Source organism: Hemibagrus wyckioides, linkage group LG19 (assembly GCF_019097595.1).
Source record: "Hemibagrus wyckioides isolate EC202008001 linkage group LG19, SWU_Hwy_1.0, whole genome shotgun sequence".
NCBI lineage: Eukaryota > Metazoa > Chordata > Actinopteri > Siluriformes > Bagridae > Hemibagrus > Hemibagrus wyckioides.
The window spans coordinates 5,770,950-5,792,730 of record NC_080728.1 but is presented as its reverse complement, the minus strand read 5'-3'; the positions used below and the strand labels follow the sequence as shown (position 1 = coordinate 5,792,730).

At 38.8% G+C, this 21,781-nt stretch overlaps 2 protein-coding genes across 2 annotated transcripts in view; both read left to right on the top strand.

Moving 5' to 3' along the window:
- The first annotated feature begins 166 nt into the window (after nt 1-166).
- Nucleotides 167-13,214, top strand: LOC131369796 (protein mono-ADP-ribosyltransferase PARP12-like). Its single transcript, XM_058416655.1, has 12 exons — nt 167-2,109; nt 2,731-2,866; nt 3,706-3,961; nt 4,898-4,945; nt 5,036-5,162; nt 5,672-5,837; nt 6,148-6,268; nt 6,846-6,942; nt 7,082-7,160; nt 9,348-9,478; nt 9,989-10,137; nt 10,221-13,214. Exons 1-12 carry the CDS (start codon nt 1,847-1,849, stop codon nt 11,732-11,734), a joined length of 3,087 nt encoding a protein of 1,028 aa, XP_058272638.1. The 5' UTR covers nt 167-1,846; the 3' UTR covers nt 11,735-13,214.
- A 991-nt stretch (nt 13,215-14,205) lies between these two features.
- syn3 (synapsin III) overlaps nt 14,206-21,781 on the top strand; it is a 109,903-nt gene continuing 102,327 nt past the window's right edge. The window contains exon 1 of the mRNA XM_058416766.1: nt 14,206-14,432. The gene's annotated coding sequence lies outside the window, so the exon portion shown is untranslated. The remainder of the gene's footprint in view (nt 14,433-21,781) is intronic.

The window sequence follows — 21,781 nt, the reverse complement described above, 5'->3', positions numbered from 1 at the left end:
ACTTGAATTCTTCTCTCTGCATCCCTGACCTTTGTTTGGTTTCTTTATTTGTACATGGTCATTTTGCAACATCTTTTCATCCAATAACACCTTTCAAACCATCATGATGTCTGAAAAGACTGAATTGTAATTTGTCTTGCATCTTCACATGCCGTTACGGTTAGGGTTATTTTCTTGAATCTTCACATGCAAATCGGGTTAGGTTTAGGGTTATGGTCTTGCATCTGCACACGCAAATAGGACAATGCTCGTGGGAAATTGAGGGCATGAACAAATAAAATTCGAATAAAAAAGGATTTGTATAACTTTATTTTACTAACATTTTCCCTGCCTTGAAGCACAAGCTCTCCTGGCAGCTTTAAGTAGCTTTACAAAGATTGAAATAGCCATTTTGGATCTTGAGTCCATGCTACAGCTGTCTGTGGCCCGGAGTTAAGCAAGGAATAAAGCTGTCTGTCTGCATAGAACATATAGTCTACTCTCTCAGCCTTTATATACACACCAACAAGACACATCAGTAGTTTTAACTCCAGGTTTGGACCAGGTGAAATCAAACACTTTGAACAGCCGAAGCCTAAATTCTCGATATTACAATATAAATTTTTCGGAATAATATTTTAAAATTGTTTCATACAGCAGTCCATGTGAGAATGTTAAGAAGAAGAAAAAGGTCACATCAGACATGAACTCCAATTCCCAGCAAACACCACAGCCTTCAAACATGGCCACCTTGTGCAACACCCACACACACACCCTGCTCACCTGAGCTCAATCAGTTGAATGCACTCACAGACTGATGCTTCATCCACTCATAATTTGGGAAGAATTTCTCCAGTTTATTTTTTATTCCTGACAATACCAAGCCTTTTATGACCTGACTGCATGACCTTTGCCAAAAGCTTTGGACTACTTGCTCTAGTGTTTTCAATGAAAGATCCTTTAACCTGCATTTGCATCCACCTCCTTGTGTTTTTGTGAAGAAGAAAAAGTAGTTTTAATAATATAGCAGCTTTCATAAACCCAAGGTCATTTTTTACATCAAGATAATAATAAATAATTCCTAAGAACACAGTACAAAATAGAAAAGTTACACAGATCAACAGGTCACTTCTTTCACAAGTGAAAAGAACCGGGAGAAGGATGAAGTGCTGGAAAATAAGTGCAATAAAGAGAAAAATAAGTGATGATGCTGGAATATGGGCTTCAATGAGGACTGCAAGTGTTCTCATGCACTGCATTTACTACACTTAGAAACAAAAAATAGCGTAATCAAGTGACTTTATTATTGACAATAAAAAGTGTGATTTCATTACAATGTTCTGAATAAAATCTAAACTATTCCCACAACGTCCATGTAGTACGCCTATATCAAACCCTTTGTGGCTCTAGTCATGAGGATGTTTTACATACTGATAGAGGATTTCAGGCTTGCTGTTAAATATTACTAGAGTAAGTCAACAAGTTCAAGGTCCATCAAGTAAATGTGATAGGTAAATATGAAAAAAATAAAACCCTGGATTGAATGTCAACATCCAGCTCAGCTCCATCTCCATCTCAGCTCAGCAGCCTGAACTACGCAAAGAGATTATTTCTTCATTACGCTGAAAAGCCAGTGTGTACATGCAAATATTTACAGGTATACAGGTCAAAACGCGCATTAAAAGGTTTAAAAAGACATTGCACACCATTATCGCGAAGATCATCCACAGTAAGGTTGCTGAGATTTACTGTATAGGCGTGGAGACACAGTCTAAGATTTTGTTGCTGCGCATGCGCAAAACCGGAAAGTAGCATTTCTCGATAGGTAGCGTAACTCGACAGAACACCCCCCTGACGTCCAGCAGTTATGGAATCAGATACTGATAATCGGTATTCATGCATCCATGATGGACTAAAGGAGCTTGAGGATGTGTGTGATGAGGTAGCTCTACTAAATTTAAGTGAGATAGAAAGGGAAACAGATACATGTTTGGTGATTGATGAGGAAAGTGGAACGCAGTTCATTAAAACCAAACTGAGGTTATGTCAAATTAAGTACTGTGAAGGATGTAGCAACCTTCATCTGTGCAAACGGTACCTGTTTGGAGAGTGTCCGTACAACGACAAGAGGTAAAGTCATTTATTTAGCTTATAATGATGATGATGATGATGATGATGATGATGATCAGAATCAGAAAAAGTTTCATTGCCAGGTAAAGCAAAGGGTCAGCAAGGAGCACTTTACAGTACTAGGAATTTGTCTTGGTGTCAGGTGCAAACATATACACAGGTAAATAAGTTAAATAAATACTGTATAAGGATGATGATGAAGAGGAGGATGATGTTCACTCTTGTTATCGTCACTGTTTATTATTATTATTTTTATTATTATTATTATTATTGGTTCCTGGACTTGCTACTAGTCCTAAATGGTAATAGCTAGAAACATGTTTCCAACGCTAAAATGTTGCTCATGTTGTGCTTTTAATGGTGTGCTATTACTTTTCATGCTGATAAGTATTATAGTTTATTTTATATGGATTTTTAAATGTATTTTTCACGGACTTCAGACCGCTACTGTGTGTGACATCTGATTTTCTTTATAGAGCTCTAGAAAATAAATGAAACTTCTCATTTGCTAGTTTACTTTATATTCCTAAAGAAAATATTTAACGTTCAAATGTATTGATTTCAAAAACACTGGCAACCCGAGGAAGTAATTATGTTTCACATCAATATTCTCCTGAACAGAAACGAGTGCCAGTTCAGCCATGACCTGTATTCAGAGCACAACGTCAACGTGCTGTACCAACACAAACTGCTGGAGCTGGACTGCAGTGAGCTGCTCATTACACTTCTGCAAAATGACACCACCTTATTGCCTTCAGTAAGCCTCAAAAACCACACGGGAAACTCCGAAGATTCAGTTCTATCGCTTTCAGTCTGGGAGATAGGATTATATAAATATGTATGAGCTGTAGCTTTAACATTAGAGTTCTATCTATCTATCTATCTATCTATCTATCTATCTATCTATCTATCTATCTATCTATCTATCTATCTATCTATCTATCTATCTATCTATCTATCTATCTATCTATCTATCTATCTATCTATCTCTCTGTCTGTCTGTCTGTCTGTCTGTTAGTCCAGCTCTAGATGTATTAGCAGTCTAATCAATACTTCAGTGCTGCAATTACTGGCACCAATCTCTCTCTCTCTCTCTCTCTCTCTCTCTCTCTAACCCCCCATCTCTCACTCATACACACACACACTCCCTCCATATCAGTATCTACCTGTATCTCTTTCTGTCTTTCTAACAACAACACTTTCTCTCCATCCATCACTCTATCAGTCTACCTAAAATAAGAAACTAAAACTCCTGCAACATTGGCATGTGACATATTATTATATTATTATTATATCTCCTCAATAACCAGAATTGCATTATGGGTATTCTAGTGCACAGTAATGTCCAAAATAATTGCAATTCTAAATTTACAGCAACATCCACACTGAGAATCCATTACAGGAATTTTATTGATGTCACGTGTATGTCATGTGACTTCCCAAATATATGCGGGACCATAAACCTACAGCAACAATATGCTCTGTTCAGTAAGGAGGAGTGTGGTATATATGTATATACTGTGCTCTTCTAGTTGAAGCATTTATTCTCCTTTATTCTCTTTGAAGCCACTTTTTACTGACAAATTGTGCACGCAGGTGTGTTTGGCGTATAACAAGGGCAGTGGTGAGTTTGGGAACTGTCTTGAAGCAGAGACCTGTGATAAACTCCATGTCTGTGAGAACTACATCAGAGGAATATGTGATGGATGCAGCAGATGCCATGATTTATACGAGCCTCATCCATTCAAAACACTGCAGGACACCGGAGTGTCCAATGAGCTGATGGACACTTTACTGTCAGTCTATAAGAACATGCTTACCATTGCAGACATACACCAACCCATAGCACCAGGTAATCACTGAACACTTCTTTTCCAGATGTACTGACACATATAATTATCATCAGCAAAAACTTTTCTCTAATGGCTTTTACACAAAGGAGAGAAGACTTTGCCAGATAATTAGCACAAAGTGTCTGATACAGAGAGCCAGAACTACCACTGTGGAGGTTACAGATTTAACCTATAGGGGGCATTGTGGCTTAGTGGTTAGCAAGACTAAAAAAGACAGAAGTTAATATTCATTTTGAAAGCAGAGACCTGAAACTGTATTGGACTTTATGTGATTAAATAATAGTATTTTATGCCATTTATTACTCCATTGCAGGGGGCTACAACACGTCACTCGCCAGCTACCAGTAGTGCTGTTGAATGGATCTGCCATGTGTATTCTTTATGCTTTATCCAGACGACTTAAATTTTTTGTTTATAGATTTAAGTTTATATAACGCTTCCATGTGCGGTCTTGGTGCTGTGTGTGAAATCGATTGATGACCGGCTTTATTAAACTGTGTGATGTACATGGACATGGACGTGATTTGTCCTGGGAGTCAGATTTCCGTAGAACACCATAAAGGGGAGAGAGCCTGAGAGTTTGATTTGGATTTTTTTTTTTTTTTTTTAGATATTAACATAATCAATCCGATTAGGATGAAATTTTAACAGGTTTATTGAGTTAATTTGATTTTATCAATTCTAGTACATATTCTATGAAACTTTAGGCGAGCTACTCAGAAGTGGGCGACGTTGGAGACCCCTGATCTAGACTAATTATACTGTCAGTAATGACGTGACATTTAGTGCTGTTATTAGTCTGTTATAAGGCTGTTATTAGAGATTATGTGAGTGTAACGTTGAACCTTTGAATAATACATTTTAATTCTATATTTAAAATACTACATTTCATATATTTAATATGCCTCAGCTAAGTGTGTTTTCTTTTTCTGCAGAGAAATGGATATGTCTTTTCCATTTCCAAAATTCCTGCAGTTTTGAAAGTAAGCTTGAGTTAAAATACAAAATAAATAAAAATCCTTAAGCATGCTATGTTCACTATGTACTATAATTGTGTTTTTTTTTTTACACAGACATATGTGAAAATGTGCATTTCTGCTTGCCCTATAAATGGGAGCAGTGGGATGGGAAGAGCTGGAAAGTTCTGCCTGATAATGAGGAAATAGAAAGAGCATTCTGTGATCCCACTCAGACACACAGGTATATATTCATTATTACATATTCCTAGCTCCTGTTAAAGTCATGCTGAAATCGGCACTGGACACATTACCCATCAGCCCCTGCATGTCTCACTGAGCACTCACACCTCTTCTGCATTTCCTCTAATCAGCACCTATTTAAATTCAGGCTTCTGTATGCACCATTGTCACTTCGCCTTCCATATCATTATTTACTGTCTGAATGTTTTGCTGTTCCTTGTTAACTAAAAGTCAGCACTTGCATCCTCCACCTTTATCTTTCCCTGTCAGCTGAACCCATAATTTATATTTGCATACATACACAGTTTGTTGCATATTGGGCTGCATAGCTGCAGACCAGTCAGGGTGCCCATGCTGACCACTGTGCAATGCCGAAAGCACCAACAATGGGCACGTTAGCATCACAACTGGACCTCGGAGCAATGGAAGAAGGTGGCCTGGACTGATGATTCACGTTTTCTTTTACATCAGTTTTATATTAATTTTTTTAAATACCTTTCTGTTTTCCAGCGACAACGTCATACCTGTACACTTTGACACAATGACACGGGGTTCTGTATTTGTTCGCCGTCTCTCTACTATTTCATCAGTTCTGGATCCCAGCTTTGCCCTCACTACAAAATGGATCTGGTACTGGGAAGATGAATATGGGAACTGGATCCAGTATGGATCACCAGTAAGTGACACTCCAAAGTGATACCACAAATGTTGATTGGATTGATAGGAGGTGTGATATTTTACTTGGAATCAGATGAGGCTCCTGTGTGATTGCAGATAACATTGAACTTGCTTAATTTCCATATACATTTGATCTAAACAGTCAGATATACACTTCTACAAAATAAAATTAAGAAAAGTTAAAGACGTTGCTCTGGAGAAAAGCAGACTGAATGTTCATTCTGGAGAGATGACAAATCCTTCATTTAACAAATTCATTCATTTGTTACTTGATACTCATTGTGTATTTTTTTGCTCTTTGCTGTTAGCAAGGGACACACGATATATCTTCCATCACCAGTGACTTCCTGGAGTGGAAATACCAAGAAAACAATGGTGCTGTCATCAAATTTACTACAGCTGAACATTCTTGTGAGGTCAATTTGCAAGGTGGGGATATTATTTTTATGCTCTTTATAGCGCTTTAGATGTTGAAGTGTGGAGAGCACAGGAACAAAATAAATCTTTATAAATTGTTAGATATAAAAACATTCATATCGTACTCGTGATAACTAGTAGTCAAATCGTCAGTCATTTAAACAGATTCAGACATTCAAGATATGACACCAGTAAACAGTCAACTGTTTCTCTGGCTTATATCAAATAAAAACAGCCCAATCAATCATTATGCTACACCTGCTTACTAATGGGTTTTTGTATAATATGCATATAATTTAACTCAATTATTCTCACCCAAGTTGTTGCGTTTTAGGTTTTTCAGGCATCAGCGGTTAATTGATGACCAGTGCCGCTGCTGATGTTCGCAAATAACTCGACATACTTCCTGTTTTTTTTTAAACATACTTTGAACAAGAACACATTTTATTGCTCTTTATCCTTCCTTAAATCTTCTCGTATATACCCAACATCAGTGAAGGATTAACTGATCAGATTTGTAATAATCATTACTTGATTGCTATAATCTCTTTAATGATAAGAAAACTACCCACTGTTCCCCATCTTGCAGACATGATACAGTACAACACGCAAAGTAGCACCAAAATGCGAATAAGGAGGAGACCCATGTTCCTCTCAGCGGAAGATGTCCAAAAAGTTATAACAAGGTAATTTCTAGACCTTGTGAGGTGAGAGCCTCTTGATTTCATATATTCCCTAATATCAGCAAGAAACTTTTAGAAAACTTGTAAATGAAAAATAAAGCCTGTTCTTCTAACTCTGTTAATTGGTTTACTCTTTCCTCAGAGAAAAGGATCATTGGCAAAATCCCCAAGCTTTGCTTTATGATTCGGATCAAGCCAATATGTCTGTAATTGGATTCAAGGTGAAGTGTCTGTAGTAGAGTTCTGTTGTAATTCCACTTTAACTTTGAAATACATTAACCAAGGCATAGTATTTCTGGAAAAATGTCACTGAATCTAGAACGATAAAAGGCACAACATTTGAGAAACTGCTTCCACTCTATTATTTGGTGTGGCCATCAGTCCTACTCCACAAAGGAGAGCTGCAATCATCAATGTTTTGACGTAACATGTGTGAGAGGCCTACCTTGAGATCCCACTGTCTACATACACAAGAGTGAGCCTATTGTACATCCGGATTCAAGGTGGAAATGCCACCCTAGTGATTGATAGATTCCTGCGTTGCCATCAAAAATCTTAACATCCCCAACAGTATTACAAATAGCAATTGTTGTAAGTTTGCCATCCAATAGCAGACAATATGGTAATAATCAGATTCAGACGATTATTACCATATTGTCTGCTATTGGATGGCAAACTTACAACAATGGGGATACTGACGTGAGCCAACCCTTGCAAGCAAATTCCGTTTCTTTTCATTTATCACTCATCTGTATTTTTGTAAAGATTTTTTGTTTAAGAGAATTGTGTAGTTTCTCCAATTATCTCCAGTTTGTGCATACACCCTTCAGGCATAACATTATGACCACCTGCCTAAAATTGCCACCTGCCACTCCCCTTTTGCTGCCAAAACAGCCCTGACCCATCAAGGCATGGACTCCACTAGATTCCTGAAGGTGTGCTGTGGTATTGTTTGTTCAGCACATCCTACTGATGCTCGATTGGATTGAGATCTGGGGAATTTGGAGGCCAAGTCAACACCTCAAACTCATTGTTGTGCTCATCAAACCATTCCTGAACCATTTCTGCTTTGTAGCATGGCGCATTATCCTGCTGCAAGAGGACACAGCAAAAAGGGGAATAGCGTTTCCATGAAAGGGTGTACAAACTCTGCAACAATGCTTAGGTAGGTGGTACGTCAAAGTAACATCTACATGGATGGCAGGACCCAAGGTTTCCCAGCAGAACATTGCCCAAAGCATGACACTGCCTCTGCCGGCATCCTGGTGCCATGTGTTCCCCAGGTAAGCGATGCACACGCACCCAGCCATTCACGTGATGTAAAAGAAAACGTGATTCATCAGACCAGGCCACCTTCTTTCATTGCTCTGTGGTCCAGTTCTGATGCTCATGTGTCTATTGTCGGTGCTTTTGGTGGTGTCGGGTGTCAGCCTGGGCACTTTGACTGGTCTGCGGCTATGCGGCTCCATACGCAACAAACTGTGATGCACTGTGTATTCTGACACCTTTCTATCAGAACCAGCATTAACTTCTTCAGCAATTTGAGACAATAGCTTGTCTGTTGGATCGGACCATTCGGGCCAGCCCTCGCTCCCCACGTGCACCAGTGAGCCTTGGTCGCCCATGACCCTGTTCCTACTTCACCACTGTTCCTTTCTTGGACCACTTTTGATAGATACTGACCACTGCAGACCGGGAACACCCCACAAGAGCTGCAGTTTTGGAGATGCTCTGATCCAGTCGTCTGGCCATCACAATTTGGCCCTTCATCAAACTCGCTCAAATCCTTACGCTTGTCCATTTTTCCTGCTTCTAACACATCAACTTTGAGGACAAAATGTTCACTTGCTGCCTGATATATCCCACCCACTAACAGGTGCCATGATGAGATCATCAGTCTTATTCACTTCACCTGTCACTGCTCATAATGTTATGCCTGATCGAAGTATATTTATATATGTATCTATAATTTCTTGCCCATTTCCTGCAAGTGCTGATAAATGTCCTATGTTTTATATATAAAATAAGGAATTAGATTAACTGTAATATGTAATAAGGTCAGGAAACAGACAGGGAGACAGAGTGTGACTCATCTAAAATGAAATGTTAAATAATATAATTAATTACATATAATAAATGGTGTGACTCATGTAACTCTAGTGAATATTATGCAGTAGATTACGTTTCAACATCATTTCTCTTTCATTGCAGGCATTTATTTTCAGTACAGTCAAAGACGTTTTTACATTTTACAGACATCAACTGGTCTCAGTGTTAAGCTTTACCCAAAGAAATTATCCAAGAAATTATAAGTAGCTATAGACCTCTATATTTACAAGAAGTTTAGAAAGAAATCAAAAACATATGTATTACTCTTAACAGCAAGAAATTTTTTTTTTTTTTACCAGAGAGTTCTCCTGAACAGTGATACCGATGAATATAAGAAGATAGCCGAGCGCTTTTATCAGACGATGTTGGAGTGTACTGTGAAGAGAATTGAGAAGGTTCTGAATGAGGATTTATGGGAAGTTTTTCACAGGTATGTTTAATGCTCTAACATAGCTCAGGTAAAATGTACACAAGGTTTATTAAAACAGGAAAATCATAACAGTTCTGACATAAATCGAGGACTACGCTATCATCAATAATCCTTTACAGTCCACTTTAATAGGAACATTTATGCTCATTAATGCAGTTATATAATCAGCTAATCAGTTTGATCTTCAGTAACTGAACCGTGGAAAGGTTGTTGGTGCAAGATAGGCTGGTTTGAGTAGTTTAGGAATTTCACACACAACCTTCTTTAGAATTTACCCAGAATCATATGAAAAACAAAAGCTGAGGCTATCATAGGCACAGACTCATCTAAACTGGACAGTTTTTCCAGTCTTGACCTGTCCAGTTTTGGTGAACCCATGATGGCCTCAGATTTATATTCCTGGCTGCCACATGACTGGCTGATAACTGCATGAATGAGCAGGTGTATGTGGGTTCCTATAAAACTGGATGGTGAGTGTATGTGATTTACGTAATATGGCTTTTCCTACAGCCATGTCAGTGCCATGAAACAAAAAAAAGGAGGCAAGGAGGATGAAAAACTCCTGTTTCATGGTACTGAGTCCAAGCTGATTGACACCATCTGCCAGCAGAACGTTGACTGGACAATGTGTGAACCACATGAGACAGCATTTGGTAAAGGTGAGTCTAAACAAATAAAATAATACAAAATAAATCCCCACATGTCTACAGATACCGTATAATGCATCAATTTGTTATTGCAGGTAGTTATTTCACCAGAGATGCCAGATCCTCCCACAGCTACACTGACAAGTCTGGAACTGACAAGTGTATGTTCCTTTGTCGAGTTTTTATAGGAGAATATTCCAATGGGCATCCCAGTTATATCCACCCTCCTCTGAAAGATGGGGAAACTGATGTCTTTTATGACAGCTGTGTAAATGATATCAACAACCCGTCCATATTTGTTGTATTTGAGAAACATCAGGTGTACCCCGAGTACCTAATTCAGTATGAACAAGGAGCAGGGAGCAGTCCTCAGCACGTCTCTCTTAATCAGTTCCCCTCAAGCACTCAGGCTAGTTTCAGTGGCCCGTCTGTATCCAGTCAACTTTCTCCAAACACAGCCTTGATGATCGCTCCAAAATTCCATTATACTCCTGTGTTGCAATCCCACATCTTTGCTCACTCAAAGAATAAATATTTCCAAGCAGGTGCAGCCAGGTTACCTTTTCCTCACCACAATAAGCCTACTGTAGTCAGAACTTTCACAGTTAACAGCCCTACAAAACGGTACGGTTCTCCTAGAGGATCTGGGTCGATGCATTCACCAGCAAAAGCTATAACCCACACTAGGACCTCAGGATCATTTAGAAAAGACAGGGCAAAACAACAGGTAACAAATTCACTGATGTCAGCTAGTGAATCACTTCCAAAGGCTTTGTCCACAACATTAACAACTATAACTACTACTAAACTATCAAAAACAGTTAAAACTGTCAGACAACAAACATCCAGTGCAGATGGTGGATTAATTTCAGTGAATTCTTCAGTAAATTCTACATCTGTTACCAAAACCTCAAAGTCATTTAAAGCTCAGAATGCCAGCTACCCGGCCTCAAATGCAATCAAATTAAATAGTGGATTAAGTCCAGGGGCTAGTTCTGCCGGCACATCAACTTATACTGATGCTTCGAAGTCAGTTAGAAATGAAAATTCCAAAGCTAAAAAAGTTTCCAGCTTCAGTTCAAGACCTAGGATTAGTCCTGATATGGTAAGCACCAAACCTGCAGGTGAGAGCTCTAAGAGTTCTGCTTCACAAAGCACTAAACCTGCAGGTGAGAGCTCTAAGAGTTCTGCTTCACAAAGCACTAAACCTGCAGGTGAGAGCTCTAAGAGTTCTGCTTCACAAAGCACTAAACCTGAGGGTAAAATCTCCAAGAGTTCTGCTTCACAAAGCACAAAACCTGCAAGTGAGAGCTCTAAGAGTTCTGCTTCACAAAGCACTAAACCTGAGGGTAAAATCTCCAAGAGTTCTGCTTCACAAAGCACTAAACCTGCAAGTGAGAGCTCTAAGAGTTCTGCTTCACAAAGCACTAAACCTGAGGGTAAAATCTCCAAGAGTTCTGCTTCACAAAGCACTAAACCTGCAAGTGAGAGCTCTAAGAGTTCTGCTTCACAAAGAACTAAACCTGCAGGTAAAATCTCCAAGAGTTCTGCTTCACAAAGCACAAAACCTGCTGGTAAAAGCTCTAAGAGTTCTACAGGAAGGCGTTAGTGCTTGTTAGCGCAAAAGCCTTCAATTATGTGAAAATGGTAATCGTATTTTAAGATATTCTTATGATAAATCTAATCTTTGAGGTAAATCTTTTATTTCTTGTTATCATAATCATTTGATTTTTAATAGAACTGATTGCTGTTCATTTGTGCAACAGGTTTTTTCCTAGCTTATATTTCCAACTGGAAATATACCTCACCTTGAAACAAGTAACATTGTTATTGCAATATTTTATTTAGCTTTGATTAATGCACTCGATCATGACCATCTTCTTCAGAAATGTGCATTGCATCATATCGAAGCTGTTCCAGCCTGACATGCCCCTGTGCACAACATGAGTGTTTAAAGTGATGGGCTACATTTTAGAAGGTCATGAGTTCAGATCCCCACACGTATCACTTATCTCTGATCAAGACCCTCAACCGCTCACTGCAAATCCGAAATTTTCCTAAAAGATTAGGAAGATATTTTTAAAAGTGAAACAGGTATAGGCATTGGAGTTATTCCAGCACGAGACTTAATCCATGCTCAAGAAATTGGTCCATTATAACTGATATCCAGCTGTGCAATGTAGACTGCGGTTATTAATAATGCAGTAAGTTGTATTTCCACTACAGGCAAAAGGGTGGGTTCCTCTATTATCTTTCTCAAGCCAGCGGAGAAAGCTGTGTTCGTATCATTTAATAATCTTGAGCCAGTAATCTGAAACATGTTCATACACTATCTGTGTTCTTTATAGTGGGTAATATCGCTAAAGGAAGCAAAGAGTTAATTGTGTTTTATAATAATAATAATAATAATAATAATAATAATAATAATAATAATAATAGCTCTATAAATGATTCAAACCTTTCCACAGGGAAAATAATGATATTAAGCAAAGATGTGGTGAAGAAGGCATGCTTTGGACCATTTCCTTTTCTCATTTCATAAAGACCTTGAAACCACTAAAGCACAATCATTATTATTCTGCCATTTCTCATACAGCTCTATGTGATCGGCTTGATATGATGAGACATTCATATGTTTTTAAACCTACACAGATTATTTTGATTCAATTTGTATGAATTAAGACATAAAAACAGAAACCTGATGCTGATCTTAATGTTTACATGTCTAACTTTCTCATATAAAGCTATGTAATGTAAATTATTACATTTCTTGCATGTGTGAGATGATGTGCATGTTGATGTTTGAATAAAAATATTGGTGTGTGTGTATATGTGTGAATGTATATGTGTGTTTTAATTAAGGTTGCTTCATCTCCTTACATTGTCTGTGCTTTACGCTGAGAGTTGCAATTTTTAAACAGATTTATAGTTTGCCTCCTCGCCTTGACATGCTTACTGCAGATTATTCTCAGTTATTATACTGTTATTAAAACACCTTAAGGATTATTTATAATGATATTTTTAGGCTATGGTCAATCTTCATTCTTAGATAAACAGTCATTTGTATCCTCACATGCCGTGTGTTCAGTTTGTTATTGTGCGTTTCTCCAAACTGATTAAAATCTGATCTAGATTCAATAACAGATTCTAAGCTGGTAGTTTATTGAATATGTGTATAACAGCCTGTGTGTAGATCTTTGTGCTGTTTACCTTTTTGTGCTGCAAATTCTACACGTTGAGTAGAGATGATATATTTTCACAGCAGACCTAGTAATCACTTTTTTCTTATCATACAATAGAAATGAAGGGTAATTAGATGGCACAATAGCACAGAGAGTAGAGTTGCCACCTTACAGCTCAATGGGCAAGCTAGAGAAGTTTCTAGTTCACGTAGTTACTGTGTATGTTCTTCCTGTCCCTGTGCAGGTTTCCTCCCACTTCCTAAAAACATATCAGAAGGTGGATTGGCTAAAAAATGGTCCCAAATTGAGATCGAGTGTGTGTGTGTGTGTCTGTGTGTGGTGCCTTGAAATATATTTCCTCCAGGGTGTGTTCTCACCTCACACCCAGTACATCTCGGATTGGCTTTGGACCTGGAGCAACCGTGAGGATGAAGCGAGTGAGTGAGAGATATGAAGCTGGCTGCTGAGCCAACATTCAACAGTTTTTGGACTGGTTCTGGAGGAACGTTGTTGTATTTTACTGTGTACTGCTCCAGTGGTGTATAGCAGAAATAACAATAAAAGGCACTTACTAGGATACCGGACAGCTGGAAATATTAAAGTATGCAAATTAAAGTATAGCATATTACTAAAGTCAGGTTTGTAGTAATGTTGTGATCAAACCCTGGACCTATCTAGTACTATTCTTCTTCTTATTATTATTATTATGATTATGATTGGAATCCTCGTGCATGCAGTGATTGAAACATTATTACTCTAACAGCTGATGCACGTGCGTCTATGAAACGTGTAATCCAGCCTCATTATTCCTATGCATGCCGTTCCTGCGTGTAGTCCACGCTTATGAAAAATTAATGGCCCCCGTCACGTGACAATGCTTTCCACTACCGGTCCCATATAGCGCTCTTCAGCAAAAGCGGAGTAGATGCGACACACGGCGCTCACGTTCCCGGCATGCACTGGGGAGCTGTATATTGAGGAAGCTGTGGCACGGGGAAATCGAGTAGCTGTTGTGGCGCGAGCGCTGGGAATCTCCTCATCCTCATCCTCATCCCAGAAAATTCTCTAAGAAAAAGAAAAAGAAGGGGAGAAAAAAAAAAAAAAACCCGGACGGGACACACTAAGGTAAACGAAAACAGCTGAAATATTTTAAATATGAATGCTTTTGAATGCAACATAGCGTATTTAAGCAGATGAATGCTTTCCGCAGTGACAGCAGCATGCCTCCTCTACTTACAGGACAAATTCATAGGAATAGATGCAGCGAACACAAACCGCTCCCAGTTTTTTATTTTTTATTTTTATTATTATTTTTTTTTTTCTGGGAGCCATTTGCAGTGAGATAATTCAGAATGAAATGTCTATGCAATGCATGCACGGTTTTTTATTTTTTTTTTATTTTTATTTGGTGTAAAATGCGGTGTTATTTGATGCATGATGAGCATCACTGATTCCGGATGTCACTCCTGTGTGCAAATAATCAATGGAGGGATTTCCCCGCCCTCCCTGCACTGCCGGCTTCTCACAGCGGGTTTCATCCTCAGGTTGGCGAAATGCAAGCAAGAGTCATGATATTTATTTATTGTGTGAACGCTGATGAGGAATCATCATCATCCTCATTCATCATCGCGTGCTTGTTGATCATTCCGTTTCCGCACGCGCTCAGCCTTGGATGTGGTCCTGCACGGTCCTTTATTTGAGTCTTAGGCCAAAAAAAAAAAAAAATGCAACCCAGCTTCACTCGATGACTATGCACTCGCTTTTCGTCTTCATTTTCTTTGCAAAAATAAATTGCATTTGATTGATGGATTACTACAGAGTTAGCTGAATGAGGAGAGGATGAGAATCTGCAGCCCTGCAAGCAGTGTGCAGATCTATAGTATAGATGTGATTTTACTGCAAATCAGTAGTGAGCTATAGCTTATCGACGACTGAGGCACTGGCATTTTTTTATTAGAGCCGGTAATGTGATTTACTATCATGCATGTGTTACCTCATTTATCTTGAACTGGTCATGGTTGCTGTGGATCTGGAGCCAGGAACACTGAGCATGAAGCAGGGAATACACTCTGGTCTATGACAGGGAGGGAAGCATGCACCCCCACACACATTTGCATCTAATTCAACTGATCATCGACAGCCTGTTTTTCCTGATATTTTTTTGGGAGGTGGGAGGAAACCGGACAACCCAGAGAAAACCCATTCAGACGTGTATATAGAGTTAAAATATACATTTTGTCTTCAGAATGAAACGGTATACAAACAGAATATTGAACACAAGTATATTTTTCTTACTCATATGTGGTTCTTTCACAAATTGTCAAGCACACAATTATACAGAATGTCTTTGTATGATAAAGCATTACGATTTCCCTTCACTAAAAACTAAGAGACTCGAACCCTGTTCCAGCATGACGAAGCCCCTGAGCTCCATGAAGACATGGTGTGTTAAGGTGTTAAGGAGTGGAAGAACTGGAGTGTCCTGCACAGAGCCCTGACTCTGACCCAACCCCACCGAACACCTTTAGGATGAACCGGAACACCGACTGAACCCCAGACCTCCTCAGTGTCTGATCTCACTAATGCTCTTGTAGCTGAATGATCACTAATCCCCACAGCCACGCTCCAACATCTAGTGGAAAGCCTTCACAGATGAAGAGAGTTGAGCTCAATATAACAGGAAAAACAGGGAATACATATGGATTTGTGTGCTAAATGAATTTTTCATAAATGTAAGCCACAATATCTGTGATCCTAAAGTACTGCACTGCTCTGTGTTTGATGCAATATTATCTTTTTGTTACTATAATGTTATGTAGTACTGTATTGATTAGGTTTATTTAAACAAATCAGATTTACCACTCGTTTTTCTCCAAGTTACTGACGCACAGTAAAGACTTGGTCACCGAAGGCCAAGGGTACATTTAATGATGCTAATGTCCCAGTTCAATGGAGAACACTTTAGAGTATCACTAAGTAATACGGGTGCAGAGAAGAATAAAACACATGACTCATCTACCCCTTCAAGCATTTTTTGGATTTTTAACTGCATTTCTTTATTTTTAGCTTATGATTGTTGTGCTGTAGGATATAAACCACGCTTATTTTCTCATCACTGCAGTTTCCATTAATCTCATTTGCAGATATGATTTCGACATTATTTACTATGACTCATATTCATCCCTTTTTTTGGGAAAGGACATACTTTCAATGTGGTGCAGTGTTAGCGTTGCCATCTCACAGCTCACAGGGTGTCTGGTTTTACATATTCAGCTTGTGTCTGTGTGGGTTTACTCTGTTGCTCTCTGTTTTTTCCTACCTCTCTAAGCAAGCTAGTAGGTGAACTGGCTACTCTAAATTGCCTCTAGTTGTGAATAAGTGTGTGTGTGTGTGCATGGTGTGTGTGTGTGTGTGTGCATGGTGTGTATTGTCCCATCCTATGAAGATGAATTGAAGGAACTTTACTTCATTTATCATCTTAAGTTCATTTGAAACTTTCCATTATTGTGCATTTATAGCATTTGATGTTTCAATTAACTGGTCATTGAAACCGCCAGTTTTTGCTGTATAAAATCAAGACACAACCATATTTGATTTTTTATGTATCTTTACACAGCTAGTTCCTTCCCAGAAAGATCTGAGTCAAATCATTATGGCAGGATCATCATCAGAATCAGGCTGTACAAAATGTTTTTCAGTGCATTTAATTAGCCTGCAACTTCTTACAAGCCAGCAAGCCTAAAACTGTTGCATCGGCTTCTTTTTTGGAGCTCGAGCATATGTCTCAATCCTCTCTTCCTCTCTCTGCCTCCTGAGCAGCACAGTCACATGTTCCACCTCAGACACTGCATTTTTGGAAACATCCTTATTCTTGAAGATTAATACTCTGGACAAATGACTGTCAAAGACATACATGTGTGGTTCTTTCCCAAACTGATGTTCTTTATATTCTGTAGCATTCACTGGAACTAAGAAGCTCCAGAGTAGATTTCTCTAGCTTTGACCTAATGAATATAATATATATATATAAAAAAGATCCACTGAATGATTCACTGTATGGACAAAGGTTTGTGAGACCTAACCCTCACACCCATATCTGCTTGTTGAACATCTAATTTCAGATTTATTCCATGTGTTTGCTGTTATAATGTGAAAGCTTTCCACTAGATGTTGGAGTGTGGCTGTGGGGATTAGTGATCATTCAGCTACAAGAGCATTAGTGAGATCAGACAGTGATGTTGTAAGAGTGAGGAGGTCTGGGGTGCAGTCGGTGTTCCAGTTCATCCCAAAGGTGTTCAGTGGGGTTGAGTTGGAGTCAGGGCTCTGTGCAGGACACTCCAGTTCTTCCACTCCAACCTTAACACACCATGTCTTCATGGAGCTCAGGGGCTTTGTGCAGAGGAGTATTGTCATGCTGGAACTGGGTTTGAGTCTCTTAGTTCATACACACAAAGAAATCCTTCCAGCTTTGTGTCAGCAGTTTGTAGAAGAAGCAGATACGGGTGTGTGATGATCAGGTGTTCACAGTGCAGGTTGCATAACCATGAAGCCCATCAGCAGCAGCTGAACGGAAGGAATGACTCAAAGCGTGGCAGTGACTGATATCAATTCATTTACGTTAGTGATGCATTGTTCACAAACAAAACATGTTTACTATGAGTCTGACAGGACACACACTGTACAGAGTGTCATATGTGTGGGGGAGTTGTGTTGCTGCCTGTTTTGAGGCTTTTCAGCCACACAGTATCTTCGTTGATCACACATGGATCACACTTCAAGAGCAAATCGCTCCTTTTATCGCTCGTTATTTATGTTCACTAGATGTCCTTTCGAGAACAGTTTCTTATTGTGATGGTTGAGATGTCTGGCTAAGATATTTTCATTTAAATATAGAAACACTTGTCTTAAAAGTATTAAAAATGTTGGCTCTCAGACATGGCATCAGTGGTGCCGTCTTGTAACGTTTAATTCTAACTAAAGCAGCATTACCTCTTTAAGTGTAAGCCGCCGTTCTGTACCTGTTAATGCTCTTGATATTTTGGTACCATTTGAGAATCTGTTCGGAGAATGTGACTTCCATTTGATAGCATGGAGATGAATGACTGTGTGTGAAAGCTCACACTTTCACTCAGTTCAGCACACACACACACACTTCAGAGAATCAGTCAGTGGGAGCTAAGCTCTACAATGCTCAAAAAAACTTTAACAGGTTTCAGTAATGCTGTGCAACATCCAGAAATTTTGAAATTCAAGCAATAGAGTAATCTGGAAATGGTTAGTAATTCAAGAACTATCTAGAATTGAGACACAGCTCCAGATTATGTTCTGTTGTCATGACACATTATATTGCCCTGAGTATTAACGTTGTGAAGCGGTACTACACATTTATTCACAATCTACAGTCCACAATTCATTAGCAAACAATAATTTGCACACCCACACACAGTGTGCAGTGTTTAGCTGCCTTATGCTATCGAGCGTTTTTCGTTCAGTGTTTTTCAGCTACAATTTTTCATGTGAGAGGCTCTGTTCAGTTTCTGATTGTGTTTCTGTTTCTAAGCATCTAGTCGTAACATTCTAACACCACATGGTTTCACACTCTACACGTTTATCACCACAATGTGGAGTGAACACTGTAAACACTTCAGAGTAGAGTTTCATAACCCCGGGGTAAAAATCAGCACTAACCCCGCTTCTAAATTACACCTGTGATGTGACTATAACCTGTAGTTAAAAGCAGGGTTTAGTATGACTGTAACCCGGTGTTAAAAGCAGGGTTTAGTATGACTATAACCCAGGGTTAATAGAAGGGGTTAGTATGACTATAACCCAGGGTTAATAGAAGGGGTTAGTATGACTATAACCCAGGGTTAATAGAAGGGGTTAGTATGACTATAACCCAGGGTTAATAGAAGGGGTTAGTATGACTATAACCCAGTGTTAAAAGCAGGGGTTAGTATGACTATAACCCAGGGTTAATAGAAGGGGTTAGTATGACTATAACCCGGTGTTAAAAGCAGGGGTTAGTATGACTATAACCCAGGGTTAATAGAAGGGGTTAGTATGACTATAACCCGGTGTTAAAAGCAGGGTTTAGTATGACTATAACCCGGTGTTAAAAGCAGGGGTTAGTATGACTATAACCCAGGGTTAATAGAAGGGGTTAGTATGACTATAACTTGTGGTTAAAAGCAGGGTTTAGTATGACTATAACCCGGTGTTAAAAGCAGGGGTTAGTATGACTATAACCCAGGGTTAATAGAAGGGGTTAGTATGACTATAACCCGGTGTTAAAAGCAGGGGTTAGTATGACTATAACCCAGGGTTAATAGAAGGGGTTAGTATGACTATAACCCGGTGTTAAAAGCAGGGGTTAGTATGACTATAACCCAGGGTTAATAGAAGGGGTTAGTATGACTATAACTTGTGGTTAAAAGCAGGGTTTAGTATGACTATAACCCGGTGTTAAAAGCAGGGGTTAGTATGACTATAACCCAGGGTTAATAGAAGGGGTTAGTATGACTATAACTTGTGGTTAAAAGCAGGGTTTAGTATGACTATAACCCGGTGTTAAAAGCAGGGGTTAGTATGACTATAACCCAGGGTTAAAAGCAGGAGATAGTGTGACTATAATCCAGGGTTAATAGCAGGGTTTAGTATGACTATAACCTGGGGTTAAAAGCAGGGTTTAGTATGACTATAACCCAGGGTTAAAAGCAGGAGATAGTATGACTATAACCCAGGGTTAAAAGCAGGGTTTAGTATGACTATAACCCAGGGTTAAAAGCAGGAGATAGTATGACTATAACCCAGGGTTAATAGCAGGGTTTAGTATGACTATAACCCAGGGTTAAAAGCAGGGGTTAGTATGACTATAACCCAGGGTTAAAAGTGAGGGTTAGTATGACTATAACCCAGGGTTAAAAGCAGGGTTTAGTATGACTATAACCCAGGGTTAAAAGCAGGAGATAGTGTGACTATAACCCAGGGTTAATAGCAGGGTTTAGTATGACTATAACCCAGGGTTAAAAGCAGGAGATAGTATGACTATAACCCAGGGTTAAAAGCAGGGTTTAGTATGACTATAACCCAGGGTTAAAAACAGGGTTTAGTATGACTATAACCAGGGGTTAAGTGTAAATAGTGTAAATATTTACTAGTGTAAATAGCCTAGTTTGTTTTTTGTTATCCCTGCCTATTGTCCATGTACTAATCAGTTCTAATTTCCATTGATGTCAGCAAAGGCATATTGCTGTGTCCTCTAATGAGGTTGTGCTCAGTCTGATGAACATAAAGCTTAACTGCAATATGTTTTGAAAAAATAACTTTTGCTCATATTGCACTGACACCAGAGGATGAAGATGCACATAAACATCACAGTATTGTCAAAAATATTTCAATAATTCAAAGGTATCTTGGATATTTCATTGTACTTACGCAATAGCCAGCAAAGGTAGAGGTGATGAATTCACTGTTTAGAATAATATGATTCCTTCTCACATCGGTATGTGGAATATGCATATGAAATATTGCATTAGTGAAGCTTTCTGTCTTCACTTGTCATAAACAGAGATCTACTCTACCAGAATGGGAAAAAAGTTTTTATTTGTCAGGATAAAATGCTAAATGAATGAAATTGAAAAGATTGAATAGACGTTGTCATAAGACACGACTTCTGAAAGTGTTAAGCATGGTGTTTTAACAAGAGTACTGTGTATGTGTGTGTGTGTCAAGTGAATACTCGCTCTCTCTCAGTCACTTTCACTTGTTCTTGAGATTGTTCTAGAGGTGATGACAGCACTAAAAGAGACACCAGACAAAGCACCACCTCATAACCTGCTATCATCAAGCTTGATGTGAGACTGAAATCATAAATATATAGGAGTGTTGATGTGATTTTTTGTATTAAACTATTTTTCTTACTGCTAATAACCATCTTGATGGGTTCACTAGTCAATACAATTTTTTTTGCTTGAGTTTTAACATGAAGTTGTTTGTGTCAGGCTTAAAACAAACCCAATAGCAAAAGATGTTATACAGTGGAACGATCCTGTTCTAATGCAGTGTAGTTTATAATACTATGTATGTTATAGTGAAAACGAATAAATTAAATATATTGAAATATTTAAAACAAAGTAAATGATTAATATCTTGAAGATTTAATAGTCAAGATTCTGCACTAAAATGGGGGCACAATGGCTTAATGGTTAGCATGGTTGCCTCACACCTCTGCGGTTGGTGGTTTGATTATCACCTCCACCCTGTGTGTGTGTGTGTGTGTGTGCCCTGCAGTAGGTTGGCACCCCATCCATGGTGTCTCCCACTGAGTCCCCTGGGATAGAATGTGACCCTGTGTAGGATAAGAGCTGCAGAAAATGGATGGATTCTGCACTATTTCTAGCTTCTTATTTAAGTGTAAGCAAATGTGTGATATGTTCCGTGTTAAACTGCTTTCAGATTTTTTCTTTCATGTC